This window comes from Phyllostomus hastatus, unplaced genomic scaffold (genome assembly GCF_019186645.2).
Source record: "Phyllostomus hastatus isolate PE091 unplaced genomic scaffold, TTU_PhHast_1.1 phas_contig_41, whole genome shotgun sequence".
NCBI classification, from domain to species: domain Eukaryota; kingdom Metazoa; phylum Chordata; class Mammalia; order Chiroptera; family Phyllostomidae; genus Phyllostomus; species Phyllostomus hastatus.
In genome coordinates, this window is record NW_025333876.1 from 8,276,144 (window position 1) to 8,295,942 (window position 19,799).

General features: G+C 39.8%; 1 protein-coding gene across 4 annotated transcripts in view; it reads right to left on the bottom strand.

The window, feature by feature from the left end:
* Positions 1-19,799, bottom strand: part of CRYL1 (crystallin lambda 1) — a 130,543-nt gene that overhangs the window by 110,360 nt on the left and 384 nt on the right. The window contains exons 2-4 of one of the 4 annotated variants that reach the window (XM_045844903.1): positions 19,576-19,757; positions 12,572-12,715; positions 9,346-9,453 (exon numbers count right to left, since the gene is read on the bottom strand). In XM_045844903.1, coding sequence (XP_045700859.1) covers positions 9,346-9,453; positions 12,572-12,651 — 188 coding nt within the window. In that variant the 5' untranslated portion in view covers positions 12,652-12,715; positions 19,576-19,757. Of the gene's footprint in view, positions 1-9,345; positions 9,454-12,571; positions 12,716-19,575; positions 19,758-19,799 lie in introns of those variants that run through there. The other 3 variants (XM_045844904.1, XM_045844906.1, XM_045844902.1) reach the window with 3 other exon arrangements.

Below are 19,799 nucleotides of genomic sequence, written 5' to 3' on the forward strand. Positions count from 1 at the left end.
CATATATGGTCATTTTTTTTCCCATCTGACATGTATTTTTCCCAGCCTTGGAACTTTACCAACAAAGTCTATGTTCAAATTTCACCCTTTTAAAATTGCATCTAATAGTAAAATATTCACTGTCAACTTGGCTAGAACTGCTGAACTTCTGGAATCTCCTATTACTCATTACATCACGGATCTATGTGCCGAGGGAAGGGGGGGAGATAGTAAATATTTTAGGTGCTGCAGTTTGTATGGTCTCTATTGCAACTACTCATAGAGTGAAAGCAGCCACAGGCAATATATAAACAGTGGGTGTGGCTGCATTCCAATAACACTCTAGCTGTGTTATGACAAAGATTGGAACTGACAGTTCTGCCTCACTTTCTCCAGAAGTTGAATTTCAGCAGTAGTAGGACAGCTGTAGCAAGAAAGAACCAGGACATCCCAGGCCCTAGAGTCAGTAGATGTAGCAACCTAACCATAGGAACCTGACCAAGGCCAGTGTGTCAGTTCTCTACCATTTATTGTCACAATCTTGGCTGGGCTCATCTGGGCTCACTCACATGGCTACAGTCAGATGATTGGCTGGATGGGGACTACTGTTCTAAGGTGTCTTCATCTGCTGGTGTCAGCTAGTGCTGCCTAACAGCTAGGCCACCTGTCTCTAGCTGGCTAGGCTGAGCTGACTGACAGGATGGAGGATGGAGGACAGGTTCTGACAGCAATGTACCACCTACCCGTGCAAGTCCCTGACCAAAGCCAGAGTCAGAGAGTGGGAACAGCAAAGTCACATGGCGAAGGGGGTTGTGGACAGGGACAACAGCAATGTGTAGCCATTTTGTGATCTATTATCCTCAGTTATTCTAGCCAAATGTATGTAGAAAAACTAAAAGCCAATTTCAAACCAGAACAGATCAGTCCAAGGGAATCCAGATCAAAGCTGAGGTTGAAATGTTTCAGCAAGTGTGCAGAGATCAGGGCAGCAAGTTAAAAACAAGCCCCAAGGCCCAGTTACGAGGAACACCAAGTTCAGAGACAAGTAGTTCAGTTACTGAGGAGACAGAGTCCAGGGCATCCACCTCATTTCAAAGGTCACATCTGGTGGTTTATTAAATCCATACCTATTTCAAAAGCAGACTCATTTTCAGGTGCAATGAGCACCACAATGCCCATATTCCCTGGTAGAGAGGTGGCAGTAAAGACACTAAGAAGAGTAGGTTTACTGAAAGAGGACAATTTCTGATTGGGACCCAGGCAAACAAGGCAGCTTGTTCTCTGTCCCACAGTGGGCTGGCCACTGAGATATCAGCATGGCCCACACCAGGAAGTCCTGGTCCTTCGAAGGCAACACTGGCTCCGACTCTGCATGGCAATGAGACTGGAACCAAATCATATAAATTTAAACATTCCTATCTATGGGTCCATGTGGCAAACTTGCTTATTTGATTTTTTTCTTCTTAAAATACATTCATCCTCTCCAATTCTTACTTGAGACCTAGTATGTGCCTGGCACTAGGCGTATGATGCAGAACGAAAACCAAGTGAAGCATATTACCAATGAGGTTTTCCAAGGTCAAGCTACTTTTCTATTCTGAGATTTAAATGTATTGTGTTTTTTAAAAATTTTATTTATTTATTTTTAGAGAGAGAAAAAGAACGAGAAGGGGAGGGAGAGAAACATCAATATGTGGTTGCTTCTTGCACGCCCCCTACTGGGGACCTGGCCTACCACCCAGGCATATGCCCCTACTGGGAATCAAACTGGTGACCCTTTGGTTCGCAGGCCCGTGCTCAATTCACTGAGCTACACCAGCCAGGGCTAAATGTATTAGGTTTTAAGCAGGAAAAGACTGGTCTTGATGACAGCTTTTTAATTTTTTTTAATTCACTAAGATCTCTGGTCATGATATGTCTGAGTTGTGATAATAATTTTTTAAATCTTCTGTTTTAATATTTTTTTTAAAAAATCAACCTCGTCCAGTTTAAGTTCATTTTACAAGGTCAGAATCAAGATGTACCATTTCTACTCATTTAAGATTAATGTTTAATAGTTCTCTCACACACAGAATTTTCATGCATAGGTAATGCATTTCAACATTTTATTTCCTACTAGAGAATGTTCAGGAGAATCTGAATATGGCAAGTGAACCAAACTGCAAGAGTGAAATGAACCATAGGAAAAAGACTGAAACACATGCCCAGAAAAACTGCCTCTTGAGACTCTAGAAAAGTTTCTGCTGACTCAGCTAAAACAATTACTGAGCTGCTATCCATGATGTTCCAGGCTCTGGAGACAAGAAATGTGCACATCGCTATTACTGTGCCCACATGGCTCTCACAGAGATCATATACCATCCGAATAACAATGGTACTGGAGTCCTCATGAAGCTCATAGCCCAGTAGAATAGATGAAGACCACCAAACAGAGTGTCATAAAGGGACACCCAGTGGGCACAAATGATTCTGACCCATCAAGTTAATTCAACCCAGTTAGGAAGCTACATTATTTATATTTCTTAACAGAAGGTTCTCCTTACACCCTATGCAGAATATATGGTCAGGAACATTTTAATCTTGTGTTCCTGACCACGCAAGGAGTACAGCCAGCACACAGTGCCGTTGCTGACCTGAGTGGGCATCACTGTTAACCTGCAGGCTGACTCTGTTTACTGGCTGAAAGAAGTAGCAATAACTCTTTCCTGGCTAAAAATATTTTGAAACTCAGAACTCACCTTACTGACTAAAATAATTACAAAAATAAAGTTTGCACTCAATTCTCTTAACCTGTTCTCTCTCTGTATAGGAAAGGTACATTTGAAAACCTTTGATTTAAGAAGGGAAAACAGTAGCTTTCCTCAGGTCACAAGACCAAAAATTTAGTACTCCCGGGGAAGGCAACAGGACACCCTTCGACCTGATTTTCCAGCAGCTCTCTGCACACAATAGCTCAAGAAGAAAGAGGTATTGGTCACAAGATACCCTGAGATTCCCTACTTCCAGCCAAAGAGGTACAACCAGTTCCACCTATTTACATTAACTCAGCTTAAATGTGAGTTGTAAAGATTCAGTCACTGCTATTGAGGAAAGAGCTATGTGTACACTTCTTAAGTCTTAGATACATAAGAATACAATACATTTCCCTTTTTTACAGTAAGGCACCTAAAAGTAATAAATTATTTTTGGAATTTTTAGTTCAAAAGTCTTAGAAACTGATATCTAATCTAATTGGGCACCAATAACATTAAGAAATATTAGCTTTTCATCAAGCAAAGTAGTACAATAACAAGAAAACCTTTCTCTGGCCTTAAAAAAAAGAAAAATGAAAAAAAAAACTTCCCACAATTTCCCCATGTACTCCCTGATGCCTGAAAGAACTTTAAAAGTGGCCAAAACCTTCAATGATACACCTAAAAAAGAAGGCCTAAAATACAAATATTCCATGATATAGAACAAAGAACTTTTTAATTAGGTAACACAGAGTTTTCTCTTGGTTACAACTGAGTTGGAATTGGCTTTATGAAATAAAAGATGAAATGATAATGGAGTTGAAAAGTATGGAGCAAAAGTCAGTAAGGTATATATAGCCCACTGGCCAAACCTGCACCACCTCCTGTTATATGGCTTGTGACATAGAGTTTTTATATGTTGAAATGGTTTTTTAAAAAATATCAAAAGAATAATAATACTTTGTGATATGTGAAAATGATATGAATTCCAAAGTCCAGTATTAATCCATTAAGTTCTATTTGAACATAACCATGTCCACTTGTCTACATATTGTCAACATCAGCTTTTGCTTTACAAGGAGTTACTACAGAAACCATTTAACTTGAAAGGCCTAAACTATTTATTGTCTGGCCTTTATATGAAAAGAGTATCAACCCCAGGTTTGGAGCCCAGGCTGAGGTGATTTACAGCATGGCTTAATCAGAGGTTCAGGGGTTTACTCTTTCCCAGGCTGTTCTCTCCTCCAACACCAGGCCAGCTATGGAGCTAATATCTCTCAGTTCCAAACCCACCTACCATAGACACTAGCACCAGAAAACCAATTTAAAGTTCAGGCCTCCTGAAAAGTCAGTATCACCACCTGGGTACAAAGGTCTGTCCAGAAAGGATCCACCCATGCAAAATACAGACATTTACTGAAGAAGATACAAGAAACATTGTACATAGGACAATGACAATTCAGTCCTCTTCTAAGTAGGCACCTTGGGAATCTCACACAGTTCTACCAATAGCCATCAGGTGCACTGTTGTATTTTCCTGAATCTCATCAACTTTCAACAGATCTGAAATTTCTCCCTTTCCAAAGGTGATTTTAGTTTTGGAAAAAGCTAGAAGTCACAGGGCACCAAAACTGGGCTGTAGTGGGGCTGAGTCACATGGCTGATTTGATGTTTTGCCAAAAAACTCTGCACAAGATGTTTAGTATCAGCACTGTCATGATGAAACTGCCAACCACCAGCTGCCCCTAGCTGCAGCCTTCTGAATCATCCAAATAACTTCCATGGAGGAATGTTCAAGCTTAATGCAAAATTGGATGCAGATTTGTTGCTCTACTTGCTCAGTCATTTTAAATACAATGTCCACACAGTACACATGCTCACTCAATGGCATCTCCCACTGACCAGTACAGTGAAGTCATCATTGCTCACATATGTGCATTCCAGTCCACTCTCCTTGGCTGCCACGTTATATCAATGTTGCACAAACTGTTCTTGTTATATTAACAATGGCTGCACTTTTTCTGGACATATCTTGTATGAGGCCAGTGTTACCACAACTACCATTTCCAAAATGGGGTTTGCTGTGCTCTCTCCTACACAAACCACTTAATGTGAGAATAAAAAAAAACTTTAACTAAGCAGGTGGAATTTTACTTATTTAGTAATGCTATAAATTCCTTAAAGTTCTATAGAACTATATTTCCCTTAATGCTTTCTTTTTAAATATATTTTATTGATTATGCTATTACAATTGTCCCATTTTCCCCCCTTCACTCTCCTCCACCCTATACACCCCCTCCCACCCACTTTCCCCACCTTTAGTTCATGTCCATGTGTCATACATGTAAGTTCTTTGGCTTCTATATTTCCCATACTATTCTTGCCCTCCCCCTGTCTATTTTCTACCTACTATCTATGCTACTTATTCTCTGTACCTTTTCCCCCTCTCTCCTCCTCCCACTCCTCTGTTGCTAACACTCCACGTGGTCTCCATTTCTGTGGTTCTGTTCCTGTTCTAGTTGTTTGCTTAGTTTGTTTTTCTTTTTGTTTTAGGTGTGGTTGTTAATAATTGTGAGTTCGCTGTCATTTCACTATACATGTTTTTTATCTTCTTTTTCTTAGATAAGTCCCTTTAACATTTAATAAGGGCTTGGTGATGATGAACTCCTTTAACTTGACCTTATCTGAGAAGCACTTGATCTGCCCTTCCATTCTAAATGAAAGCTTTGCTGGATAGAGCAATCTTGGATGTAGGTCCTTGCCTTTCATGACTTGGAATACTTCTTTCCAGCCCATTCTTGCCTGCAAGGTCTCTTTTGAGAACTCAGCTGACAGTCTGATGGGAACTCCTTTGTAGGTAACTGCCTCCTTATCTTTTGCTGTTTCTAGGATTCTCTCCTTCATTTTAGTCTTGAGTAATGTAATTATGATGTCCCTTGGCGTGTTCCTCCCTGGGTCCAACTTCTTTGGGACTCTCTGAGCTTCCTGGACTTCCTGGAAGTCTATTTCCTTTGCCAAATTGAGGAAGTTCTCCTTTATTATTTGTTCAAATAACTTTTCCACTTGTTATTCTTCCTCTTTTCCTTCTGGTACCCTTATAATTTGGATGTTGGAACGTTTAAAGATGTGCTGGAGGTTCCTAAGCCTCTCCTCATTTTTTTGAATTCTTATTTCTTCATTCTTTTCTGTTTGGTTGTTTCTTTCTTCCTTCTGGTCCACTCCATTGATTTGAGTCCCAGTTTCCTTCCCATCCCCATTGGATCCCTGTAAATTTTCCTTTATTTCACTTAGCATAGCCTTCATTTTTTCATCTAATTTGCCATCAAATCATCTAATTTGCCACTGGTAAATTAGATGCTACATGTTTCGAACTGTGCATCTGATAGGTTGGCTATCTCTTCATTACTTAGTTGTATTTTTTCTGGAGCTTTGGTCTGTTCTTCTGTTTGGGCCATTTTTTTTTGTCTTGTCACGCCCGTTACATAGTGAGGGGCAGAGCCATAGGTGTTCACCAGCTGGCTTCCTTGTCTTCCTTATCCTGCCCCCTCAGTCCCATACTGGCTTCTCCTGGGAGCACATCCTTAACCAACCACTGGCCCAGGAACCTTCAACTCAGGACCTGACCCTAAAGATTCTGATCTACGACAACCTCAGGTATTGGAACATAGTATAAAACAATGTATATTAAATGCTCAAAAATCCAAAAAGTGGAACCACAAAGAATGAGCAAACAATGAGAAACTATTAAAAATAAACAGGTGTATTTGGAAATAAGTAAAAAGAACTTCTAAAATGAAAATTTAATTGTTGAAATAAACTCATTGGATGGTTTAAATAGCAGATTAGACACATCTAAAACTAGAGCTAGTGAACTGAAAGAAAGATCTGTATCCAGAATATACTGAGAGAGGGAGAAAGAAAATACAAAAGAGAGGTTAAAAGATATGAACAAGTTGGTTCAATATGCATATAATCATAATCTCAGAAGAAAAAATGGCCCACCAACCTCACTCCTCAGTATGCACCCTGTAGATATTCTTGCACTTATTCACTGAGGGACATACGCCCCAAACTGGAAACAGCTCTAATGTTCATCAAAAGGATAAAAGATAAATAAATTATAGCAAAGTCACACAGTATAGTAATGAAAACAGATGTACTATAGCTACAAGCAACAACATAGATGAATCTCAAAAAAATTTTATAAAGCATGAAAATGAGAAAAACTAAACCATATATTATTTGGGAATACATATATGTTATAAAACTATTTTTTAAGCAAGGTAATGGTAAATACAAAGTAAAGGATATTTGTGGCTTCTCATGGGAAGGCAGGGGAATCAAACCCACGAGGTGCACACAGGGTATTGATAATGTTCTAGATCTCAAGTTAGGTAGTAGGTTTATAAATGTTCATTTTACTGTATTCTTCATAAACTAGCATAAGTGATCTGATTGCATATATCATGAAATTATATTTAAAGTAGTATTTCGAGGATCTCTATAAAGCAAATAGTGGAATGCTAAAGAGCTCAGACCTACCCTTAACATGCAGATAGATCGAATAACTTACTGATGGGCACTTAGGCTGTTTCCAGCACTTAGCTATTGTATATTGTGCTGCTATGAACATAGGGATGCATAGGTTCTTTTGAATTGGTGATTCGGCACCCTTAAGGTATATTCCCAGCAGCAAAATCATTGGGTCAGAAGGCAGTTCCTTTTTTAGCTTTTGAGGAAATTCCATACAGTTTTCCACAGCGGCTGCACCAGTCTACATTCCCACCAGCAGTGCACTAGGGTTCCCTTTTCTCCACATTCTCACCAATGCTGGCATGTTGATTTATTAATGATTGCCATTCTGACAGATGTGAGGTGATATCTCATTGTGGTTTTAATTTGCATCTCTCATGGCTAGTGATACTGAGCATCCTTTCATATGCCTATGGGCCCTCTGTATGTCCTCCTGGGAGAAGTAACTATTCAGGTCCTCTGCCCGTACTTTAATCAGATTGTTGTCTTCCTGGTGTTGAGTTGTATAAGCTTTTTATGCACTTTAGACATCAAACCCTCGTCCAATGTATCATTGGCAAATGTGTTTTCCCATACAGTTGGTTCCCTTTTCATTTTGATGATAGTTTCTTACACATGCAAAAACTTTTTAGTTTGGTGTAGTCTCATTTGTTTACCCATTTGTTTATTTTTTCATTTATTTCCCTTGCCCTAGGACCCATGGTCCTGGACAACAGTGTGGGAATTGACTGCAGGAGGAGGGCAAAGGGGGGAAAATTGGAATAACTGTAATACAATAACAATAAAAAATTATTTAAAAAGAAACCATGAAGATAGACCAGAGCTAAAATCTTGTATCTTACTGAGTCTGTGAGCAGGTTACTGACCATTCATAGACCTCACGTTTCTCATAAAATAATGGCAATAACATCTGCCTCATAGGGTTTACTATGAGAATTAACATAGTAAAGTTACTAGACCATAAGCTCCATTGTGGATAGAACTGTATCTGTCCTATTCCTCTGTGTATCCTTAGTGAATAGCACATGCCTGGAATCTTTATGTAAGTGTTTATGTCAATTTGTCTTCCTTAACAGTACAGAATAAAGCATTGGTGCAGGGAGGGGTAGCTTTATAGTGGTTGTTTCTTTTTTTTTCTTTTTCTTTTGGCTTTGGTTTATTTTGTTTGCTTTTTAAATAGATATTTTATCCTAATATCGGCTACATGTCACTATATGTATGAAGCAACTTGACTTCTCTGGGTTTCAGGTTCTTAATCTGTTATACAACAGAATTGGAATCGGGTATATAATTTCTTGATGCCTATAACCTGACATCATACCCTATATATTAGTGTTTTCATAAAGTAAATGATAAAGCATATTTCTGTTACACAAAAATGCAAATTCAAGTTACACATTCATGGATAGCCTCCAAAGAAAGATAATAACCACTTGAACAAAACACGTGAGATGGTCAAATTGTGTTGTGACTGCCACCTTAGGTAAGTGGGAATATAGGCATCTTGCTTTCCAGCACATTGCATTAGCTTGGTTCTTCTATCTCTGACCTCCCCATTCTCATCCTTTCCCGGTTAGCTCCTATTCTTCTTCAGTACCCTGTAGTTACATCTAAAACTCACCCTGAAACATCTGGTAAGCTCATCTACTCTCACACCTTTATCTGTACAGGTATCACAGTTAATCTGGGTCCTGCCATGATTAGATCAATAGGTCAAAATAAATCTCAGGAACTCTGTTCCCAAGAGGTATTGCTCATGCAGTTGTGATTCTCACATGCTGAAAGCCAGCTCACCTCCCCAGAGAGAAGGCAAGACACCCAGACCTGCAGCCCTGTGGAACACAGCAAAAAAGATTTATATTCACTTCCCCCACTCCCATTATACATCTTTACAACCCCAAGGACCCTTTCCTCACAACTTGAGCCCCTTCTTAGTTTGTGTCTCAACTACTGTAGGCCTGGCCTCTACCAGCTCAATGGCAGTGTAATAGCTGTGAAGTGAAAGAGTGAAGTCACAGATGTTGATGGCCTTGAGTATGACAAATAAGACCCACTGAGAGCAACAGAGTCAGTGCTTCTCCCAGAGGTGCCAGCCACTCACCTGATGTTTTCCAGGGCGTCTGTTATCTGCTGTTGCTCAATATCATACAGTTTCACCCTGAAGCCTCCACTGGCAAACAACATAGCCCAGCTTCGCCCAATGAGGCCACTAAAGGGAGACAAAATCAAGGGAGGTTTCCAGTTAACTTAGTAATTGAGCAGTTTTTCATTCTTAACCCAGAATAAACTTTTTAAAATTATACAGCATCCTATTCTTAAAGTATTTAATGTCTTAAAATTATACATTTTGATAGCTGTATTGATTTTCAATGTTATCTGTTTCACTAGGAGTTCTTGAATCCTTGACTCGAGTCCAGCATTAATATTACACATGGAGCACCACCAGACAGGTAGTTAACACACACTCACACTGAAATAGAAAGCTACAGTAGGGAGGTGGCAGGGTGTCATGTATGTGACAGGCCCCTACGGGAACCTCCATCTGACCACTGTCTTAGGCAAGTCACTTACCCTGAAGACCAGATAATAGTTCCCCTGTCTCTTCAAAGAAATAATTAGTGGCTATCACCACTGGCTCTAGAGTATGTTATTAGGTACCAGGCAACATTAAACATTTATGCGTCTCACCTCTGTTAATTTTTACAACAATCCTACAAGGTCAGTGCTATTATTATTCCATTTTATACAAAGGGAAACTGAGGCACACGTGGGTTAAGATGATACAGGCCTTAAGTGCTGGAGCTGAGATAAATGCCAGCAGTCTGACTCTTAAGTCCTTACCACTACATTCTGCCCACTGTTTCAGATATATTGGAAATAAAGGGATAGATGAATGTGTTAAATGACATTACAGGGTTATATTTAGCAAATTCCAGAATGTGTGAAATTTATAAAAAATGACCCATGTTCTTCAACAAATAAACTGCCAGGCCCCAAACCATTTCTCTGAGTTATGTTTCCAAAGCAATGTTGAGGGAAGGAAATACATCCCTCAAGGACAAATGGCAAGCTTGCTTACCTCCTACTATAAAAACAGTAGCTTCCTTGAGTTCAAGGTCCCTCCCCTGAAACATACTCACTGAATCCACAGGTGTTTACCTGGCTCCTCACTTTGCCCCCATGGGACTTGGGGAGAAGGGGGACCAATGTAAGTATAATGTTCATGCTGCCTGCTGTGCTGTGATTAATGAAGTCCTTTGTCTCTGACCCTGGAATTTCACATCCTCTGCCAGCATTCAGGGAAACGTAACCAGCTAAGTTATAGCCTGCAGGTGGCCTGAATGTATAGTAAAATGCAAACTTGACTCAGTTGTAGTGTTACTTCACTGTAGTAATTATATGAGACACTTTGGGGAAGGGAGGCTATAATAGTAGTGACAGGGTGGGCTCCAAACAGCATTCTCCCACTCCATCTCCCCCCACTTCCTCCTCCTCCTCATTTAGCTAAGGTTCTGAGCATAGGAAGAGCCTCACACCAGAGACTGTTGCAGTCCCCACAGCTTCTGTCATAGCTTTTGGGCCCAAGTGATTGAAAGAAAGAGCTTGAAAAATCCTGCTAATGCCACAGGAGTGCTATCTGAGCTTCAAAGCACTCACATGATGCTTACTTAAGCTAAGCCTTTAATGTGTATAAGGGGTCATTAAGAGGGGCTACCATCTTCTTATAAGGTTTCTTATGTGAAGCCATTTAGTGAGAAAACAGAATAAAAACAACTGAAATAACCTCTACTGAGCTTCTAGAGAGGGGAACAGGATTACACAGTAGATTTTACTCCATATTCTTCTACAATATTGAAATCTTTTGAAATTAAATTTTACATATCATATGCTTATAAATTTTTATGAAATCCTCTATGTTCTGAGCCTATACTGTCCAATATGGCAAACTCCAGCCACATGCAGCCATTTAATTAATTAAAGTTAAATAAATTTTAAAACTCAGTGTAACATCTCAAGTACTCAACAGCCACATGTGATAGTGGCTGCCATCTTGGACAGCAAGAGTATATAGAAAGCATTTCCATCTCTACAGAAGGTTCTACTGGACTGAGTCATCCAGAACACATGAAGAAAAAAAGAAACCCAGAGTTTTGAAAGAGACAGCCCTACATGAAAACATCTTTCTCTTCTTCAAACACGCGCGCGCGCACACACACACACACACACACACACACACACTCCAGAGCTGCAAGGTGGTTAGTTAGAAGGCCAGTTAATATTCATACCAGTTGTTCCAACTGACCAGCCATTGACTTTAAACATTTTTCCTTCTGTTGCCCTTATTGGAATTTTTGAAACACATGGTGACTTATTTAACTGTAAAAGAAACCCTTAACGCAGCCTAAGTCTTGAATGAAGAATACTTTCATAGTGGGGTTTATAGCAGTGTGTTTACTCTGTATAATCATCAAGTTTTATACATAGGATTTCTGCACTTTGCTGTATGTAGGACATGAGCCATAAATATATTTCCCCAAAAAGGAATTATTTTTATTGCCATACTTCTACAAAAGGACTCATCCATACATGTAAAAAGCCTTTGCCCACATGCTGGTCAGGCTCCTCTCCTCCCTGACGCCCTGAGGAACGACAGCTCCACTTGGCCTCTCAAGCACCCTTAGCATCAGACCCTCAATCTGTCTACTGGGACCCCTGGCATCCTGTGTCCACCACACAATGAAACTGAGAGAATTGGTGCAAAGGAAAAGGGAGCTGCAAATGCCAGGCAAGGGGAACAGGAAGGGCTGCAGGCCAAACAAAGGCAGAAGGGTGAGGTGCTTAAATTGGTCTCTTTATAAAAGCCCCAAGTGCTATAACAGCTTTTAAAAAAAAGAATTTCCATAAAGGAAAACATAACAAACTCATCTCATTCGGTAAACCTCCTCCTACAACTTGACTGGCTTTTTCAAAATAAGTGTAAACACCTCTCGAATGGGTCTGCTCTGCAGTGGGAGCCACAAAAGAGGGGGAGAAGGCAGCATTCTGAAGATCTGATTTCTCAATTAAAAAAGGTTACATCATTCCTTAAATCCACATGTTCAGGACAGTAGCCACCAGCCAAATGGGGCTGTTAAGCACTTGAAAAGTGGCTAATGAAAAAATTCATGAACAGAAACCTCATTTAAAATGAAGGTGAGAGGCCAAGCGCGCACTCGCATGCCTGAGATGATGGTGGAGCCCAACAGGAAGAACTCTTCTTCACAGACCTTCCAACTTCCTCTTCTCCTCTATAAGAGTGTTCTTGTCCTTTTTTTCTGAGGACTTACCTGTTCTTTGCCAGAAGAGCACAGGTCCTGAATTGCAAGTCTTTGTTGTTCTGAATAAACCTATTTGACTGGACAAACATCTGGCCATTTGTTTAAGGTCAGCACCAGTCTGAAGTGAGGTGCACTACAGGTATAAAATACACCCTGGATTATGAAGACAATACCAAAAAAAGAGTAAACTATTTCATTATTAATATTTTATATAAATTACATGTTGAAATAACACTTTGGAAATATTATGCTAATTAAACATATTATTAAATTAATTTGAATACCTGGATTTCTGGCCAAGATAGAGGCATAGGTAGACACACTGTGCCCCCTCACACAACCAAAAGAAGGACAACAACAATTTAGAAACAAAAAACAACCAGAACTAACAGAAAATCGAACTGTATGGAAGTCTGACAACCAAGAAGTTAAAGAAGAAACATTCATCCAGACCAGTAGGAGGGATGGAGACGGGCAGCTGGGTGGAGAGGACCTGTAGCAAGGTGGCAGCAGGCGGAGCAGGTGGTCCCACATCTACATACAGATAAACAGGGAGGAACAACTGGGGAACGAGACAGGCTGCGCAACCAAAGGTTCCAGTGCAGGGAAATAAAGCCTCAAAACCTCTGACTGAAAAAACCTGTAGGGGTTTCAGTGGCAGGAGAAACTCCCAGCCTCACAAAAGAGTTCACTGGAGAGACCCACAGGGTCCTAGAACATACTCACAACCATTCCCCAGGGAATCAGCACTAGAAGGGCCCAATTTGCTTGTGGGTAACTACGAAAGTGACTGAAAGCAGTCAAAGAGCTGAACAAGAGGCACTGTTACCGCTCAAACCTCCCCCACAGACAGTGCCACATTCCAGCGAAGTGGGTTGCCCTGCTCTGGGCAATACCTAATGCTCCATCCCTTACTACCTAACAGGTGCACCAAGACCAAAAAAAAATGGCCCAAATGAAAAGACAGATCAAAGCTCCAGAAAAACTACAACTACTTGATGAAGAGACAGCCAACCTATCAGATGCACAGTTCAAAACACTGGTAATCAGGATGCTCACAAAACTGGTTGAGTATGGTCACAAAATAGAGGAAAAAAGTGAAGGCTATAAAAAGTGAAATAAAGGAAAATATACAGGGAACTAAAAGTGAAGGGAAAGAAACCAGAACTCAAATCAACGGTTTGGACTAGAAAGAAGAAATAAACATTCAACCAGAACAGAAGGAAGAAACAAGAATTCAAAAAAAATGAGGAAAGGCTTACAAATTTCCAGGACAACTTTAAGCTTTCCAACATCTGAATCATAGGGGTGCCAGAAGGAGAAGGAGAAGAGCAAGAAATTGAGAACTTACTTGAAAAAATAATGAAGGAGAACTTCCCTAATCTGGTAAAGGAAACAGACTTCTAGGAAGTCCAGGAAGCTCAGAGAGTCCCAAACAAGTTGGACCCAAGGAGGAACACACCAAAGCACATAATAATTACATTACCCAAGATTAAAGATAGGAAGAGAATCTTAAAAGCAGCAAGAGAAAAGAAGAGAGTTACCTACAAAGGAATTCCTGTAAGACTATCAGCTGATTTTCAAAAGAAATCTTGCAGGCAAGAAGGGGCTGGAAAAAGTATTCCAAGTCATGAAAAGGAAGGACCTACATCAAAGATTACTCTATCCAGCAAAGCTATCATTTAGAATGGAAGGGCACATAAAGTGCTTCTCAGATAAAGTCAAGTTAAAGGAGTTAATCATCACCATGCCCTTATTATATGAAATGTTAAAGGGACTTATCTAAGAAAAATAAGATAAAAAATATGAAAAGTAGAAATTACAACAATCTCCAACTATCAACCAAACCTAAAAAAACAACAACAACAACAACTAAGCAAACAACTAGAACAAGAACAGAAATGGAGATCACATGGAGAGTTATCAATGGGGAAGGGGAGGGGAGGAATGGGGGAAAAGGTACAGGGAATAAGTAGCATAAATGGTAGGTAGAAAATAGACAGTGGGAGGTTAAGAATAGTTTACGAAATGCAGAAACCAAAGAATTTATATGTACGACCCATGGACATGAACTAAGCAGGGGGAGGGGGGAGATGTGGGTGGGAGAAAATGGGACAACTGTAATAGCATAATCAATAAAATATGTCTTTTTTTAAGATTTTATTTATTTATTTTTAGAGAGGGAAGGGAGGGAGAAAGAGAGAGAGAGAAACATCAATGTGCGGTTGCTGGGGGCTGTGGCCTGCAACCCAGGCATGTGCCCTGACTGGGAATCGAACCTGCGATGCTTTGGTTCGCAGCCTGTGCTTAATCCACTGAGCTACACCACCAGGGCAATAAAATATATCTTTAAAAAATAAATTAATTTCATCTTTTCTTTACTTTTTAAGTTAACTAAGATAAAATTTTGTTATGTATGTGACTTGCATTGTGGCTCACATTATTTTTCTAAAAGGCAGTGGTCATGTAAGTGATTATCTACTATCATAATTCACTCATTTCTTTCAGTAGTTAGTTTGTCAGGAAACATAGTCCCATTCCCAGCTATTCTATATGTTAGAATCATCCAGAAGTTAGTCACATCTCCAAGAGGGCTGTCATATACAAATGCAGTGGGGAGAGGAGGATATTCACACTAAAACACTAGTTTCCAATCTTTCCATCAAAGACGTTTGTGCAATACTCCAAGCCACAATGGTCTTCATGTTTGAACAGTGTTTGCCAAATAAACTAACTGATCTTAACTTTGTTTATGGCAAAAAAAAGTCAACATAAGACAAATGTCCAAGAAGAAATAATTTTTATAACATATAAATATAAAAAATTCCTATAAACTCAGAAGTAAATGATGAATGCAACAAAAATGAGAGGAGAAAAGCCTTTTAAAAAGTATATGAATAGGTAATAACTAAGTTGAAAACAGATTTTACTGTTACTCTAATAATAGCAAATAAGACATATATCGGAATGGCAGAGATTAAAAAGACTGACAACACTTCACATTGCTGACATTGTGGAGAAATGCACATACACAAACTATTGGGGGATGTAAACTGATGTAAAGTGTCTGGAGGCAATCTAACACCCTATATTAAAAGTGTAAGTGTTTACAATATTTGACCCAGACATTTTACTTCTGGAATTTATTTTTGGTTCATATGGGCAATGCACAAAGATATTTATTCATAGTAGAATTTATATAAGCAAAAAATTAAAGCTAGCCATCTAATATGCAGAATTGATTAAGTAAGTGGTACACAGAGAAAGCAAATATAACAAATTTTTCAATTTGTTGAATACAAGTGGGTGTGTAGATATTCTTTTTCCTGTACTTACAAGTTTCCTGTGTGTTTGAGAATTTTTATTAAAAAAATGTTGGGGAGAAATTAGTTACAGCCCATATAACAAGCATTAAAGACAAAGTAGTATTTATTTTTAAACTGTATTGCCCACATTCCCCTATAGGACCAACCAAGAGCAGAATGCCAACTCCTGGGATCCCTTTACCCCATCACACACAGAGTCACTAATGACTGAATGTGAAGTGAACAAATGACCTGAAGCAACCCACTGGCTTACCAGCATTCAATGATATCTGTAGCCTAGCTCACATAGAGAAACTGAGCCAATCAGATTTCTTCTCCTGACAATTGGGCCCAAAATATAGAAACTGTAAATCAGTAACATGAACTAAAGTTGAAAGATTATGATGTTGGGGTTGCAGGAATATGCAAGATAAAGAAGTGAGGGGGGGAGAAATGTAAGCATTATAGGAAAGGGGGAATGTACAAAGCTGACTATGCTTTGTAGAGAGAGGTACAAAGATTGCACAAACTACACAGACACAGAAGGAAAGTTCACGGCCTTGGTTTCTGTTGGGCTTTCTTGTCCTCAGTATTAATTTACATCAGACCCAAATGCCATTAGCTTTCTGTCATTAGATCATGTGACATCTTATTAACTTGTTCTAAAACCCTAGATACGTGGGGACCACATAATGGGCCCTTGACATTCTGGCAATTCTAATATGCTTTAAAGCTCCTAAATTTATAAAAATTTATTGTTACACGGCAGCAAAGCAGCAGGATAGAAAAGTTAAGCAATAAAATTTGTTCAATTCTATTTTTATCATTAATGGCATTTAGCTTTGAATAAATTCACCCTAGATAATTTTTAAAGTATCTTTCCATTCTACAGCCAAGTATTCACTTGGCAAAAGTTGAAGAAAACTGTTTCTACATACACTCCTGATCTACGTAGGCTGTGGGATATTTGCTAATAAGAGCTATTAAAAGTTTCCTAGGAAGAACACATTTAGTGTTTCAGCTGATTCAAGGAACTGGAACACCCTACAACTTTCTCTGTGTGTGTGTATATATATATGGATATATATTGTGTGTACATGCAAACACACACAGACACATTTCTATAAACCCAGAAGTAAAAGATGAATGCAACAAACATGAGATGGGAAAAGCCTTTAAAAAGTATATAAACTTAAAAAAGTATATGAATGGAAAAGTATATCCATTTTCATGCAAAAATTAGCAAGAATTTGAAAAAATTCATGCCTCAGAAATCTTACAAAAAATGTATATAGTCACCTCGAAGTAAAATTTTGGAATAGGAGAAAAATGGAGACTAGTTCAAGAATGCAATACTTGACAAAAAACAACATCTTGGCAAGCCCTTCACACTGTACTTCAGTTTTTTAAAAAGGCAATCTGTTATAAACATTCAAACATCTGTCTACTGGGACCAGGTATGGTTGATACCCAACCAGTAATGATACAGTTTATACTCTTAAGGGGAAGGTCCCAGAAATAGAACATTTCCTGGAGGAGATGGCCCCTCAGTTCAGCCCTGAAGGAGTGTGCCCAGGGAAAAGGAAGACCAGGAATATGCCAAAGTTGGTCTTATCCCCAACAGAGATTCCAATTTTAAACCAAGCCCAAGGCCTAAAATTTGGGAAACACAATGCCATACCAGTTGTTGACTTTAAACAAATAGCCATATATTTCTCCAGCAAAATGGGTTTATGAACAACAAAGAGTTGCAATTCTGGACATGCAATCTAATGGCAAAGCACATGCAAGTCCAGAAGACAAAGGAGAGGAATATTCTCTTGTAGAGGAAAGGGAGAGTTCAGAAGCACTGTTGTAAGCAGAGTCCACTGGTGGAAACTGGGAGTGAAGTGTGGTGGCTTTTCATTGGCTGAGTGGTTGCTCACTAGAAGATCCTCCTTCCTACTGTTGCAGTAAGAGTAGAAAAACTTTCTGTTGGAGATGAAAAATATGCCTTTAACTGTTTGGGGTAATTGACATTGAGTGATAGGGCATGAGAGCTCCCTCTACAGGCCCTCCTGACTCCAATTTACATGATGTTTCTGTTTAATAAACTTCACAGTTACTGAGAAACACAGTGTTATATACAGGAATAAGTTCCTCTGTAAATGTGTAAAGCCAACAGAAATGAATGCCTGAGGACACCACCCAAATGCAAATCTGTCTTCAGGATAGCCGTTTCTACTCCCATTTTTTAAAGCTATCATTACCAGATTTTCCCTCTCTTTAGGTTCTCACAGTTCTAGACCTGTCTTAATTCTTTAAGTCACATTCTTATTCTCTCAAGCCCACCATTCTGAATGCACTTGCTTTGGGGTTCACTAAAAAGCTAAGCGGCCCTTAGGAAGAGTGGCCTTTGTGAAAAGATCAATGAATAATTAAATAGACTATATTTCTAGCAAGGACTTTTAGGAAGGAGTCTAGTATTGATGGAAAAATAATGTCCCAACAGTTTTCTGGTACTAAAATACTATGCATTTTTCAGTCTGTTGAAATCCAAGAATGAAACTCAACCAGGTCTTAGAGAATTTAAATGAGTGTTTTTTTGAAATTACCTAAGGAACCAGCGGAGAAAAAGAAAGGAGGAGGAAGAGAAGAAAGGAAGCAGAAAGGACAAAGGGCAGGAAAGAACTGCTACCCCAGAAGCAGAGATGGGTGTCTGCTGAGGTGCAGAGGGTGTGGGTATAGATGGAACTTTCTATCCTGTGCTAAGTCCTGTGGTCATTATAGTTTGCCATCTCCTGTCTAATTCCTTATCACTCTCCCTCAAGGAATCAGAAGTAAACTGACTTGCCAATCCCAGCTCAGAGAAGAAACTGTGCTCCTTTCCCTTTGATTAGGTGCCACGAGAACACCACTCCAAGGCATGGTGGGAAACGTACAACATCCAGCCCCAGACATCAAAACTTCAAGGCAAGAGGAGTCACGATACCTAGTACAATGGGTGTGTGTGGCAGGGGGGATATATATATTCATATACATTCATATTCATTCATATATATGATGTATATATATTCATATTCCTTCACTAGGCAGCCACACCCACCACGTGCTTGGAAAGGACAAGGGCACAATTAATACCACTTGCTCTGTGATCAAAAGAAAACAGACAGCCCTGGCTGATGTAGCTCTGTGGATGAGCGTTGAGTGCCGGCCTGTGAACCAAAGCTCACCGGTTCAATTTCCAGTCTGGCACATGCCTGGGTTGCAGGCCCTGTCCCCAGTAGAGGGTGACCGAGAGGCAACCACACACTGATGTTTCACTCCCCCTTTTCCCCCCTCTTCTAAAGAGAAGGGAAGGGGTGGGGAGGGGAGGGGAGGGGAGGGGAGGGGAGGGGAGGGGAGGAAGAAAGCAGACAGAAGGCATCCTGACTCCCATCCTGACTCCTTCCTTCAAAGGACTGTAAAACTGATGGGGAAATGGGGGGTCGTCAAATAGGCCAACATCTTAGAGGCATAATGGGACCAAGCCCACCCCCAAAAAGGTGCTTCTATCTATCAATAGCAGGCACCAATATGTGGATAGAGTCCTATGACAACTCACCAATGATAAGGTACACATTAATGCCTTTTTCATTTAAAAAAAAAAAAAGCAGGAAATATAAAATAAAGGGTGGAGGCACCAACCAGAACAGTTTGGATGGAATTTAGACTGTTAAACTGACGCACCTTAGCAAACTGGGCTCCAGCGTTCCCCTCTGGAAAGGGCGCGTTCCCCTCAAGAATTAGGCACACAGGGGGTTTTCGACAAGCACCTATTCCAGATCCCGCGACTCCGTGGGGATCAGAACGCGCTCCCATCAGACACCCCCGCTGGGTTCGTCCTATCTCGGTCCCTTAATGCCTGTGAACTTGGACATTTAAATTGTTTAATCTTGGTTTTCTCTTGCATA